Source organism: Glycine soja, chromosome 12 (assembly GCF_004193775.1).
Source record: "Glycine soja cultivar W05 chromosome 12, ASM419377v2, whole genome shotgun sequence".
Taxonomy (NCBI): domain Eukaryota; kingdom Viridiplantae; phylum Streptophyta; class Magnoliopsida; order Fabales; family Fabaceae; genus Glycine; species Glycine soja.
Genome location: NC_041013.1, coordinates 3,639,936 through 3,653,161, shown reverse-complemented (window position 1 = coordinate 3,653,161; position 13,226 = coordinate 3,639,936). Strand labels below are relative to the sequence as shown.

At 31.5% G+C, this 13,226-nt stretch overlaps 2 protein-coding genes across 3 annotated transcripts; one reads left to right on the top strand and one right to left on the bottom strand.

Moving 5' to 3' along the window:
- Positions 1-51: 51 nt before the first annotated feature.
- On the bottom strand, positions 52-5,146 carry LOC114378609. Its single transcript, XM_028337256.1, has 7 exons — positions 4,961-5,146; positions 3,843-3,942; positions 3,221-3,280; positions 2,493-2,601; positions 2,256-2,338; positions 1,149-1,210; positions 52-482 (listed from the first exon to the last, which is right to left on the bottom strand). The coding sequence occupies exons 1-7, from the start codon at positions 5,134-5,136 to the stop codon at positions 374-376; spliced, it is 699 nt and encodes a 232-aa protein (XP_028193057.1). The 5' UTR covers positions 5,137-5,146; the 3' UTR covers positions 52-373.
- A 2,199-nt stretch (positions 5,147-7,345) lies between these two features.
- LOC114378040 (U11/U12 small nuclear ribonucleoprotein 59 kDa protein-like) lies at positions 7,346-11,535 on the top strand. Of its 2 annotated transcripts, none has more exons than XM_028336549.1 (8): positions 7,346-7,695; positions 7,779-8,144; positions 8,255-8,338; positions 8,851-8,916; positions 9,373-9,445; positions 9,946-10,322; positions 10,637-10,677; positions 11,213-11,535. In XM_028336549.1, the coding sequence occupies exons 1-8, from the start codon at positions 7,582-7,584 to the stop codon at positions 11,289-11,291; spliced, it is 1,200 nt and encodes a 399-aa protein (XP_028192350.1). In that variant the 5' UTR covers positions 7,346-7,581; the 3' UTR covers positions 11,292-11,535. The 2 variants fall into 2 exon arrangements, with proteins under 2 accessions (XP_028192350.1, XP_028192349.1); XM_028336548.1 differs by having other exon boundaries at positions 7,347-7,695; positions 7,802-8,144.
- Positions 11,536-13,226: the final 1,691 nt, after the last annotated feature.

Sequence of the window (13,226 nt, the reverse complement as noted above, 5' to 3'; positions counted from 1 at the left end):
CAGATTCACTGCAAGAGAAGACCCCAAAAAATCCAAATACAGATAAAGTGGTGAGAAGAGAAACAAGGAAACAATATCTATCATTTATATAATATGGAGAATAAAATTTACAAATAACTAAGTTATACTTATTGTTATCAGTCCCTAAATTCAACCCCAAAATAATAACAACTACTTCCTATACTCCAATTAAGTTAAACTTAGCAAGCGAGCAAGAGCAGGAAAACCAGAATGTTACAAAAAATGAAGGCTAATTTAGCTGGGTTGTGGTCAACCTATTCCATTCTTTCTTCTTTAATGCTGGGTCAATTTGAATGCAAGCATAAATATGGAAACGGCAGGCCCAGATATCACACTGAATGAGCAAACATCGTTATTGCATATGTTGATTTGTTTTGGAAAGTATGGAGTTGAATATCGTTTCATTGATCTTAAAAGGAAGAGGTGGCATTTGCTTCATTGCCTCTTGCATGTCATTCATGCTGCCAAAAAAAAAAAGAGAAACAGTCAAATTGCAACAAAAAATAATAATAATAATAATTACAAAGACAAATGCGAAAGAGTGCTCTTTAGGACAGTTAAGAATTTAAAAATAGAAAGTATTAAACAAAAAAAATAACACTTTTCAAGTTCCAAATGTATTATATGTGGTGTTTTTCATAAATACTTTCGTTTTCCTTAACACATCATAGCATTTGTTACAAGACTCTTAACAAATTCAATAAAAATAAAAATCGTCACCACACAAGATGGGGAAACAAGAGCACTCTATTTAATTCAGTTATTAGTTTAAGGTAATACCATTTCACAACTAAAAACAAGTTTGTTTTTGAAAAATCTCCAACTCGTCTGAAATCATAAAAGCAAAAAAACTCCAGGAGTTTTAAGACAGTTAGAAGCCGGGAATTTTGGATCATATGCTATGGAAATATAAGAGATTGTATCCATTATTGCCCCTTTTGATTGAGACTCAAAAATAGAGTTAATGAACAGTTGTGTTTCACCTTAGTTTTCCACTTTTCCTATTGAATATGGATTAAGAGGACTTGCAGTCATTCACAAACCATAATGTAAAAAGAAAAAGAAATAGATCACTTGGATCAGTGCACCTTATTTTTTAACAACCAAAAAAAGCTTTTCTTACTTACTCATTCAAAATTTTGATGATGTTGTCTCTCGTTTGGCTGAAAAGATTGATGTTACCCTGTAACTGGAAACAAGAGAACAGAAAAAGTTAAAGGTCAGCAGCATTACAGCCACCATGAATGGCTTAAGAATGCATATGATATAGATATATGAACCATACAACCAGTTCTGGAAAATTAAACTATATTACGTATATCAGAGACGTTATAAAATACCCCAGTTGTAGTCATTTCTTCAGTTTTTCAGCCTCTTAAGATACAATGATGCCAAGTTGTTGACTAAATTTGCATATAATACCAAACAACAAAAGCATAAAGGGGAAAAAATTGAGTATATATATATATATATATATATATAAGCATTGATACACCGCCCAGAGGATGATTGCCTGTTAAATAGAATGCTTAAACTTCCCCCTTTATTCCATTAATTCACAAAGATCAATAAATCCATTAGGTGAACTATCCCAACGTAAGTTTATAAATGTCAAATTCTGCTTAAATAAGATATTGCTACCTTAGTGCCGGCACTGGTATTTTGAAGTTGAATTTCTAAGGCTTCAGATAGACATGAAAAGGTTGCTACAGTGACTGAATTGTATTCATTTACATACTTGAAGAATACCTATACTTTAAAAAATTAAAAAATATCCCAAGAATACACTTTATGCTCATGTCTTTAACATTCTCTTTGTTACTTTTAGATATATTATAATCAATCAGATCTGTATAAGCATAGTTGTACAAGCCTTCAACAATCACTGGTCAAACCAAAATCTCAAATAAGGTTTCTGAAAAATCTAACATATGAGTGTTCTCTACCTAGATAATAAGAAAATGAAAGGGAAGAGAAAAAAAAAACATACAATTTCTCAACTCAAAGATCGTGTAATCCCTTTAATAAGTGTGTTATTATTGACCTTGACAAAAAATGGATATAAAAGGACATTGAGGGAAAATGGGAAAAGAGAAAAATTGGAGGAAAACAATCTACTTGATGCACATATAACTAACCAAGTTGATTCAGAAATTGTGTTTTTTAGCCTTTTAGATCAAGAGATTATTTTTGTGCACATCAGGTTAAATCAGTTAAAAATGGAATGAACTCACCTGAAGAGCAGCAAGATTGGTAGAGATTTTATTCAAGGCCTGTGCATTTTGCTCTAAGAGCTCACCTGTGGGGCCTCCAATAGCTACAAAAAGCACAATGCTAAGTTCAAAGCAGATGCATAAACATTCAAAAGGGACATGCAAATACATGAGATATCCAAAGGAAAGAAAAGGGCTTACAAGAGATAAATCATATATGCAAACAACAAAATATTTAATGCTATGAAAGGAACCAACCTATGTGAGAGATGCCATCATCATTATCCATCATAGTCATAGCAGGAGCATATGGGGAAACATTGGGTTGAGCAGTATAGTGAGATGATCTCACTGCAGGATCCGAAACCTAGGGGGAAAATCCAGTATTGCATAAATGCAAATATATGCTACTTGGCGATTGCTTCCTCTTTTCACATTTTTTTCTTGGTATTTCTTTTAAGCCACATGTAGGTTGTTCCTTATTTAACAAGTAAAAATGAAAGAAATGACATCCTAGTTTTGCCCTGGTTATACTTAAATATATGATGCTTGGTCTATTTCAAAAGAAAAAAGAAAAATAACCAGCAGGATGCAATTCATGGAGAAAGAGCGAAATTCATAGTAATAATCTCTCCACCTAAATAGAAAAAGACCAGACAACACTAAAAAGAGATGATATCATAATGTGCAGGCAATGACACAATGTAGATGTTTGGTAAAAGAAAACAATATAGCAAAGGAGCCAGCCATTATTAATAATATTATCATATAATTCTTAGCATATAAAGGCTCACCGTTTGCTTTCAGATTTATTATCAGTTCAAAGTAGTATGCCGTGAAAAGGAAACAGAGAGATAGTATTAGCTTGCACAGGACAGTGAAAGATGTTAAAAAGCATACCTACATTGGTATGCACAACAGTGAAACACAAAACACCCATTTGGTTAATACATTAATACATGACATCAAATAAATGAAAGCAATACCTTTTTATCTTTACTTTTCCTTGGAAAATCATCCTTCCTTCTCTTGCAATTTTCTTTTTTCTGTAGAAAAATGAAAACTAGAGGTGTTATTTTTCAGGGAAAACAACCACTTAAAAAAATCTGGGTTCAAACAATGCCCCCAAAAGGAAAGCAAATAATGTTTGCTTAACATAAGTGGCCACAAAGAGGGGTGGGCAAAGGTATGTAACTATAGAAATGGCTCTAATGAGCCTACAATAAAGAACCAGCTCTGCCTCTGAGCAACTGTCTTCATTTTAATCAGTGTATGCAGAAGCTAAGTCTAGCATTCACAGTGCAAAAATAATAATAAAAAGCATCTTGTTTTCTTTTTCATTAAGAGTGAGAGGGTTGCAAAAGCTATGTCACTGTCCAGCATCATTCTAATGGTGAAACCTTCATCACGTATCCTTTTCTTTCAGGAAGGTAAGATGATTATTGTTAATGAATTGTTGTGTTTTAATAAATATGATCAAATAAAAATGGTGCTAAGTATCTTCTCGGTACAAGAAATTTTGCTAAGAATCCTATCTAAGTTGAAGAACAGGTTAAGGCATTCACAATGACATAAATCACTTGAGACTACAACAGGTATGTAGCTTACATTCATCCACCTGACTCTCAGTGCTACATCCCGGACTGTCTTGTTATTTAGATTTTGTGCTATCTTTGCGTAGCGTGTGAGGTTAGGTTCAGATGCAAACCTACAAGTAAAAAAGAAATGGACTTTTCCTTTAAAAAAAACAACTAGCTATAGAACTTATCAAACACACTTTACTAGTCAAGGAACAGGTGTTAAAAGGCAAACAACATAACAATGAATTCACTGAATAGCCACAGAATGCAATTCAAGATTGTGTGCTTACACATCAAATTAAATACATGTACTGACAATATTTGATTTCAAACTGCAATAACCAAACCACTAGAAGATAAGGCCAATAAATAACCTTAATAGTAAAAAAAACAATAATGGCAACGCAAGAAAATATAGGCTAAAATACATTTTTGGTTTCAATTTGATTCCCTAAGTATAACTAATTTCACTTTAGTACCTTTAAAGTGTTTTTATTAGACCAAGTTGGCCCTTCCGTTCCATCAGTACACCACACTAATTTGATCAATTTGGTGACAAGTGACAAACTGTGAGAGATGCCACATCAGCAAAAATTTAATGGTGACAATGCAAAAAATTGATGAGAAGATCAATTTGTTGTAGTAGATAGTAGATTTTGAGGAACCAAAATGAAACTTGTTAAACATAGGACACCGATTCAAAACCAAGCAAGATGAGAGACCAAAAGTGTATTTTAGCTGAAAATTTTAGATGGAATTGAGCACAAAAAGTTTCCGTTATCTCTCTCATACTAAAGTTTAATCCATAAATTGTTCTCCACGGATTCAATTGGTACCTATTAACAAAACCCGCCCCATATTTAATAATAATAATAATAATGATAATAATACAGGTAAGTAAGATAACTAAATTGGAGGTATAAGATTAGCCTAGTGGTTGGGAAAGGGAGGGGAGAGAGGTCTCGGGTTATTTCTATCAAAACTAACATTTGTCAATAACAAAAAAAGTGAGATAACTAACTATTCGATTGACGAGTTATCCAAAACAAGAAAAAGATGCATACAGAGTCAGACACAGTTTCAATATCGAAAAACCAGTACAAAAAGGCTTTGAAAGGGTGAAAGAAGAATTAAAAAATTATATACAGAGAGAGTCCTTCTTCGAGAATAGTTTGCTCTTGGAGAGTCCAATCGAGGGCTATGCCGGGGTTGTGCTTCATGGCGAGCGCGGTGGGCGAAGTGTCGGGTGCCAAATTCCCGTTAAACGACGACGCAACATGGGTTGTCTGCTCTTCTTCGTGATTCCCAGAAGAGTTAGCCATTGAAATTTGATGCCACACCCCCTTTAACCTTTTCTTTTCCAAAATATTCTTCTGAATGAATCCTTTTCCACGCGAATCTTTCTTTCCTAATTGGCCAATTCCACACAATACAAAGGGTATCTGAATTGACAGTTGCTTCCCGCCAATTACCGCATAACATCAAAAACGTATTTGAAAATGTGGTTGATAATGATGGACACGTTAGAGAGACAAGGACGGCAAATCACTCAAATCAGAGAGGAATTCTCTTCTGTTTTTACCATTCTTAAGTAAAGCTTCAACTTTTAGTTTAACAAACAATAATTTTCATAATATTTATTTTTATTTAATTAACATGTGAATAAATAATATAATTTGTTTTTCCATTTTCATTCAATAAAAAAGTAGTTATACCTGATAAGTTTCTTGAAATTTAAAAATATTAATAGTAATTTCTTATTTTTATATGAAAGTATATACAGATTACATTTTTAAAATATATTAAAAATTCAGTTTAATGGTTATATATTAATTGTGTAAAAAAAATTATATCATCATTTAATTACAAAATATCATTCACATGACTTTTAAATTAATTATCATAAAAATCAATAAATTTATCATACATGATAAATTGTAATTTGATAACAAAGTAAAAAATATTTTACAATATTAACAAATAACATGTTTTCTTTAATAAATATGTATTCACAAAATCATAAATATAAAATAATTTTATACTGTTATTTAATAAAAAAATTTATAATTGAATATAGAATTATTTTATTTTACCTTGTTTTCTTTCCCTTAGTTTCACTTTAAGGTAGTTGGCAAACTTACCTTGTTCATAAGTTGTGAGTTTATGAAGGAATAAAAATTATTTGTATCAATGGCATTCGGTATGTAAGATTAAATAAACATTTATAGCATTTTATAAAAGTTTTAAATTTCACTAAATCATTTATAATTTTATAAATAATTAAATAAGTAATTTTATATTTAATTATTTATTTTCAGCTAGTTTTTTAAGAACATATTTATATCTTTTTTTAAAAATTAAGAAAGTGTTTATAATAAATTTTAAGTAACTTAAATTAGAAAAATTAAAAATATTAAAATAAACCACCTAATGTTGAAGTAAATGGCACACTTAATACTGAAGGGAATGGCTCACCTAATCCTATTGTGGACAGTAACAGAAATTAATTTATGCAAAAATGTTATGTGTCTATTTTGGTTTTAATCGTGTTTAAAAAGTAAATAATTAGTCACGAATGTGTAACACAATCCAAACAATCATATCCTCTATTCACTCTGTAACTCACTACACATATCATTTCTCCAAATAAACACAAAAACCCAAACAATAAAGCTACAATCAATAAAATAACATAATATTTCAGTATTTATATAAAAATATTTCAATATTTTAATATTGACGACATCATGCACGATGAGGTTTAGTAGGAAAATAGTGTAATATTTCAGTACTTATATATTGATCATGATGGACCCTTTGGTTATGGGAAAGACATTAAAATATCAGTTTTGTAGGATCTGCCTGTTGATCTTGATTGTTATTACAGAAGAACATATCTCCATAATGAAAATCAATGTTTTTACTCCAGAGTAACATATGTTAGCAAGATGAGATGTTACATGGAAGATCAAGGTATAAGAACACATATTGAAGATGTTCTAAGAAAACTTTTTAAAACAAAACCTATTAATATATAAAAATTAAAAATGAAGAAAACCTATTGCCATTTAGGAACAAGCCAAGTGTACACACATGTAGATACGTAACAATGCAAGTGACACTGATCCAGGATGAAAACAATGGACGGAATACAAGCTTTGGAATGTTGATCGGTTTCAAAAAAATTTAAGGACCAAAATCAGAAAATTAAAAAGATGGGGAAATAAAAATATAATTAATCCTTAAATTTTCTTTAAATTAATAATTTTAAGTATATAATATTTGATTTTTTTTTTACTCTTCTTGTTTTCTATCCTCTACGGCGCATAAATGAAACTTACTTCCTCCTTTTTTTCTTCTCCTTTTCCTTTTTGAATGAGTAAACAATCATATTTTCTATTAAAAATGCAAGATAAAAGATTAAATTGATCAATAAAAGATAAAAAAAAAATGAAAATTTTAAATGTACACAAGCTAGGATAAATTAATAACCAGACTAATTTATAACACTTATCAACTAAATTTATATTTCTTATCCTACCGGAACTGACTATTTATCCTTTTTAAATCAAACAAACAATTGTTGTGTTTTGTTTCAGCTGGCAATGCATAACACTGGAAGCCAAAATCAATTGTATTTCTTGTTCGTTTTTGTTTAACGCTGTTGCGATTCACTCTTCTTCTTCTCTTTAGGGTTTTTGTCTGTTCTCTGAATCTCACACTATGAATCCGCTTCCTTTTCAATCTGCACCGCCGCCCCCTCCTCCATGGTTTCCGATATTACCCTCCGAACCACCAAATTCAACCTCCTTTTGGGACAACAGAAATGTCTGCGATCGCCTCAGAGAATTGCAACACACTCTCCATCTCGCAAAGTCAATGTACGTTCTTCTTTTTTTACATTATGATTTTAAGCTTTTCTCGTTGATTTTTTTTTTTATGCTATTTGATATTGTTGAATTAGTGTGTTGTTGTTATGTTCTGTAGGCAGAAGGAGTTAGAGATGTTGAAGATGATAAAAGATGGTAAAGGGTCTTTAGAAGATGTAAAAGATGCTTCAAACGAACCTTGTCTTTCTGGTTTTGTAAAATGTTTAGAAGACAGAGGAGTTGGTATAGAATCCCAAGAATCATTGGCTGTGGAAGCTGCAAATTCTTTGATGTCAAGGCTAAGAGCTCAGCTGGAGCCATTCCGGTATGTCGCAGATGAAGCGAGTCCGTGGGAGGAGAAATCTGCTGTGGCTAGGCTTGCAAATAAAGTGAATAAGTCTAAGCGGAATAAATTGTGGAGGAAGAAAAAGAGGAAGCGCGTTGTGGAGATGCTGGCGAAGGTTGTTCTGTTTTGGTTTTGTTGTGTTAGGCTTTTTCTTTGTTCTTGATTGTAGCTGCTGTTTGAGACTGATAATTTTGGTTGGTTGCTTTCTTTGTTGAAAAAATCTAGGAGCACGAGCAATTTGAACAAATTGACCGTGAAGCTGATGAATGGATAGCTAGGGAGCACGCCAAGGAAATTGCTAACAGCAAGGTATTCAAGCTTTTGCCAACTATACCTACTTTTATTTTGACTGAAATTGGTAATTATCTTTACCAGAGACTGAATGAAATTCCATGTCAATATGATTTTCAATTTTAAATAAAAAACGGTTTTTCTAAAAGATTTATGATTTCTATCCCTGACAAAAGTCAAGGATCGATTCTTAAATAAACATGAACTATTAGTTGATTATGGTAAACTTCCCATACTTTAATCATCATTGCACATAATTATAGTGCACTCCCTGTTACTGTACTGTGTCTATGTAATGCCTATATACTTCCAGTTTCGGATTAAGAGTGAAGCTACTTGAAAGGCAATCAATTCATGATATTAAGAGTGGTGCTAATTGCCACTTTGTTTTCTTTACTCTTCTCTGTGGAAAAAAAAATGGGGAAGGGTAATGCTGATTCATTGTTACCGAAGTTGCTTTTGGATATATTAGCAGTTACATCAGTTTGCACTGCAAGTCTTAGTAATGTCAGAGGAATTTCTATTTGCAGGTACTGAAGATGAAAGAAATTGCGAAGTCTAAAGCCAAAGAAGAGAAGAAGAAAGTAGAGGCTGAGGTAACTTTCTTTTTGTACAAATAACTGGTAAACCATTTCTAAAATTATGCTTGCTGTTAACTCTGAAGAACTTGGTCAAACATTCCATGCAATATTGCATATATTATGACTTTTATTTCTCTTGCTCAGGTTTCACTTATTAACTACCTAAATCATTTAATTTCACCCTTTATTTTTCAACACAGTATGTTCCTTAGCTCCTCACCATCAAATTACTTGCCCTTTTGTCTTGTTGTCTTGTTGTCTTTCTATTTTGTCATTTTGAGTCTGTCAAAGGGTTTGTTGCCTGTCTTTTTTCCCGCCTCACAAAATCTTAGAAAATAAGCCTATGCATGACTTTCATCTTTGTCTGTCTGTATATGAATCATGACATTTTATTTTTATCCCCCATCACTTCCTCTTATGTTCTTATTGGGTGTTAGTTAATTGCTTCTCTTACATTATTTTATATCACAGCTTGAGCTGCTCTTGGTAGTAGAGAAGCTTCAAGAGTTACGCTCCATAAGAATACAAAAGTTGAAAAAACAAGGTATATATAAGAAGATCACTTTGCTTCTAGTTAACTGTCTTATGATTACAGTGCATAAATAACTTGGTCTCTTATTGGTTTGCTTGGTTTCTTTTTCTCCACCTTTGCTGCCATATATAACTTTTGAACTTGTTATATTAATTTATTAACTTAAATTCACAGTCCTGAATGCTGGTTTATGATTGATTGATTAATTATATTTATAAATTATGTGTGCTTGAGTTCAGGCTCCAATGCTTAACATTTTTTATTATAGTTAATAGCTACCTATTCACCTTACAAATGTATCATGAGAATTATATTTAACAAATATGTTAATTATCAATTTGAAACCATTCATTCTTAATTTGTCAAATAGGAATGGTTTTAGTTGCTTTTCTGATTGGAAAATTTTCAATATGTTCACATTTTGTGTATGCAATAGTTAGTAATATTCACATATTTTACATTTAATATCTTTTCATGTTTGATGTTTCTATGCTTCTTTACAAATTATGCAGGCCATTTTCTCCCAGAGGAGGATGACAAGTTTCTTGAGAAAGTTCAAGCTGCTGTGGAAGAAGAGGAGCGTGAAGCTTTGGCTGCAGTTGAAACAGATGCTGCTAAAGATGCAATTGCAACTGCCGAGGAATCCAGGAAAGCTATTCAGAATCAAGGGAAATTGTCAAAAGGAAGCAATTATGATAGTGAAGTAAAGGAGAGAAAAGAGCCAACAGTTCAAAGTGTGACTGAAGAGGGATCTGGTGCAGTTGACGAGAAGAAATCTAGTAAAATAGGACAGATCAGTGGAGGAGCGTATGATCCTTTGGCAAACTTACCCATTGAGTTCTATCATTATTATCACGGAAGCAACAATGATATGGGCACACTTATTGAGGTAAACTCGACTATTTTTATTTATGAGTTCTATCATTATTATCATGGAAGCAACAATGATATGGGCACACTTATTGAGGTAAACTCGACTATTTTTATTTATAAAATTCTACATCTTTTGCAAAAACAGCACTTTTCCTTAGAATACAAATGTAATTAGTCAACTTTTCTGTGTTTGAAGGCTGCTAGTTCTACTTAACTGGTACACTAATAGCCTAATGATGCTACATTTTTTATGCTTATGTTTAATTCACTTGCTTGTTCATTATAAATTCTCGATCATTAATGTTAAGGCTGTTGAACAATCTAATGCAGGTTAGAAGAGGATGGGATGCCTATATCAGACCAGGAGGAAGGTAAGAAATTAGAACATTGAAACTATTCTGCTAATGCTTCTTTGGGTTAGTCTGGTATTCCCTTAAAAATTGGGGTGACCGTTAAGGGTCATTTTACTTATAGATCTCAATGTTCGATGTAATGTTACCCTCATTTTTAAGGGCATACCGAAGTTGCATAGGGAAATATTTTACCGTTTTGGGCATATCTTAGGTTGCATTTGAAAACTGAGTTAAGAAAGAGAACACCGGATGTTAAGTCATTAAAATATATTCATGAGAGGTCAATACTCTGACTAAAAGTCACCACCGTCTTTTATGACACAAAGGATCTGTACACTATATTAGGCAACCTATGTCCTTACTTCACATGTTAGTGCTGGGGTTACGACTAAAATTTATTTAGATAGTTATTGCTTATCTTAAATCCTTGACACCGCTGTTATGTGGCTTATCTGCAACTGTATTGGTTTTTCTAATGTCTTTTATGAAGTGTGAAAAATGAAAATAAAGCATTTTATCTTATTTGATTTTGTTTCCTTGCAACTTCATCCAGCCGCATACCAGGGCACTGGGTTCAGCCTCCTCCTCCAGCTAATGAGATATGGGCATCTTACTTGGTGAGACCTAAATGATTATTAGTTAACAAATCAACAGTTTTGCACAAAGATGTCATGGTAAGTTTTGAAGGTTTGAACTATGTTCCTGCTTGGCCAACCTCAGCTATAAGCTTTGCGGCAGCATGTTTATATTATTGATGTGTTCAGTTCAGATGTTGATAATCGTTGTTGTTTGTACAGACACGTTGTATTCTGCTCTTGACGTAGAGGCGATAGTGATTTACAGCCAAATTAATTTTATTATGGTTAAAAATACGTATAAAATTTCTCATTGATATAAAAGAAATTCAAAATTTGAAAACTAAACAATATGAAAACGCACTATAAAGAGCTATTTGTGTGTTTGAAAGACAATACAAGATCTTCTAAAAAAATGTTAATTAGAAGCTTTCAGAAACCTTTTTACTTATTGGTTACAATCTAGCCGTGACATAAAGTGAAAGTTCCGCATGGAAAACACTTCGAGTCAGAGTTATTAAGCAGAAAAGTGAAATGGAAACTTATATTTATATTGTTACCACTTTTCATTTCTAGCTATTCATTTAATGTGACATGTTTTCATGTAAACTTTTTAATTACATATAACAATTCAAATTTATAATAGATGGGCACTGTATCCTTCACAAAACTCAAGTATCAAAAGACTGATGATAGAATATCTTTAGAATCTTAACTGGTGTTTTACTTGGTGTGTTAAAATCTAAATTAATTAGTGGTCTCACTTGTAAGTTAATCTCAGTAATTGTTTAAACTTAATTAATTAACTTAATCTATTTAGTTGTGTTAAGTATATATAGAACTTAACTGATTATAATAATTCTATTTCACTTGAATAATATTCTCACGTAAAAGATATACATGATATAATAAAAAATAATTGAATTCTCAATTTCAACACTCCTTAATATTTAATTATGTCATGCCATTGCACGGGTTAGAAAAGTAGGTTCATTTAAAAGCAACTCGTTAATAAATGATATGAAATCTTGACCATTGTGAAAAAATAGATTATTTCAATAATTGGCTATACATATATATAATCAATTATTATTATTATTATTAGAATCAGTTTTTTTTAATAAATTGATTTTAAGATTTAATTTTGCTTAGATACAACAAAAAGTCAGTTTTACATAATAAATTACGAAAAACATAAGTATAAAGGTGAAAGGAAAAGAGTTATTGGAAACTTTGGGAGTAATTTGGGAATAATGTCCTTTAGAGAGAGAAAAATGTCGAAAAGCAATTTTAAGCTTCAAATAATCGATGCAATAAAATAACTTATTGAGAATCAGGGATTGTTCAAAACATTTTTGTAAACAGCTTTTTACTAAAAAAATAATAAAATCTCTAAAAATAAACTTTCTCGAACATGCTCAAAAGTTAGCGGTCTTTCTTATTTTTATATATTTTTTTTTAACAAACAATTATAATCACTCGATTTGTAATATAAATCGAACTTATGTTGTGGAAAATTCAAGGTGTGTTGTTATTTGAATTACACCCATTTGGGTTTATGGGAACAAAACAAGCGTTCATGAATCATGACTTAATCATAAATCATAAACAAGTGAACCATATATGCATTTCTGTTCTGGAGTCCTTGATTTGCTGTTATATTTATATTTAATATAAAAGAATTTCATGTCGCTGAAAATATGTCATGTTAGGATAGTAACGTGAAATAGTTTTAAATTCATCATATTTTGCTTTTTCGCCTCAAGAAATCAGTAATCACACCCACGTCTCACGTATAGATTTGTTAAACAATACGTACAAGTTTCCTCCACAGACTAGAGGGGAAAAGAAAAATCAACCCAGACAATGAAATAAAATAAAATAAAAAGTTATCAATATAAGCTTAAACCATATATATTATCATTGAATAACTTGGTGTGAAAACTACCTTTTTACATATAAACAATTTGAAATCAAATGATTTTATTTGAT

Excerpts from the sequence above, each read along its gene's own strand:
- LOC114378040 (XM_028336548.1), top strand. The coding sequence starts at position 7,538 with ATGAATCCGCTTCCTTTTCAATCTGCACCGCCGCCCCCTCCTCCATGG. Across the intron at positions 8,339-8,850 it reads AGGAAATTGCTAACAGCAAG|GTACTGAAGATGAAAGAAAT; the intron begins GTATTCAAGCTT and ends TTCTATTTGCAG. Across the intron at positions 10,678-11,212 it reads TATATCAGACCAGGAGGAAG|CCGCATACCAGGGCACTGGG; the intron begins GTAAGAAATTAG and ends AACTTCATCCAG.
- LOC114378609 (XM_028337256.1), bottom strand. The coding sequence starts at position 5,136 with ATGGCTAACTCTTCTGGGAATCACGAAGAAGAGCAGACAACCCATGTT. Across the intron at positions 3,943-4,960 it reads CTCGAAGAAGGACTCTCTCT|GTTTGCATCTGAACCTAACC; the intron begins GTATATAATTTT and ends TTTTACTTGTAG. Across the intron at positions 483-1,148 it reads ATCATCAAAATTTTGAATGA|CATGAATGACATGCAAGAGG; the intron begins GTAAGTAAGAAA and ends TTTTTTTGGCAG.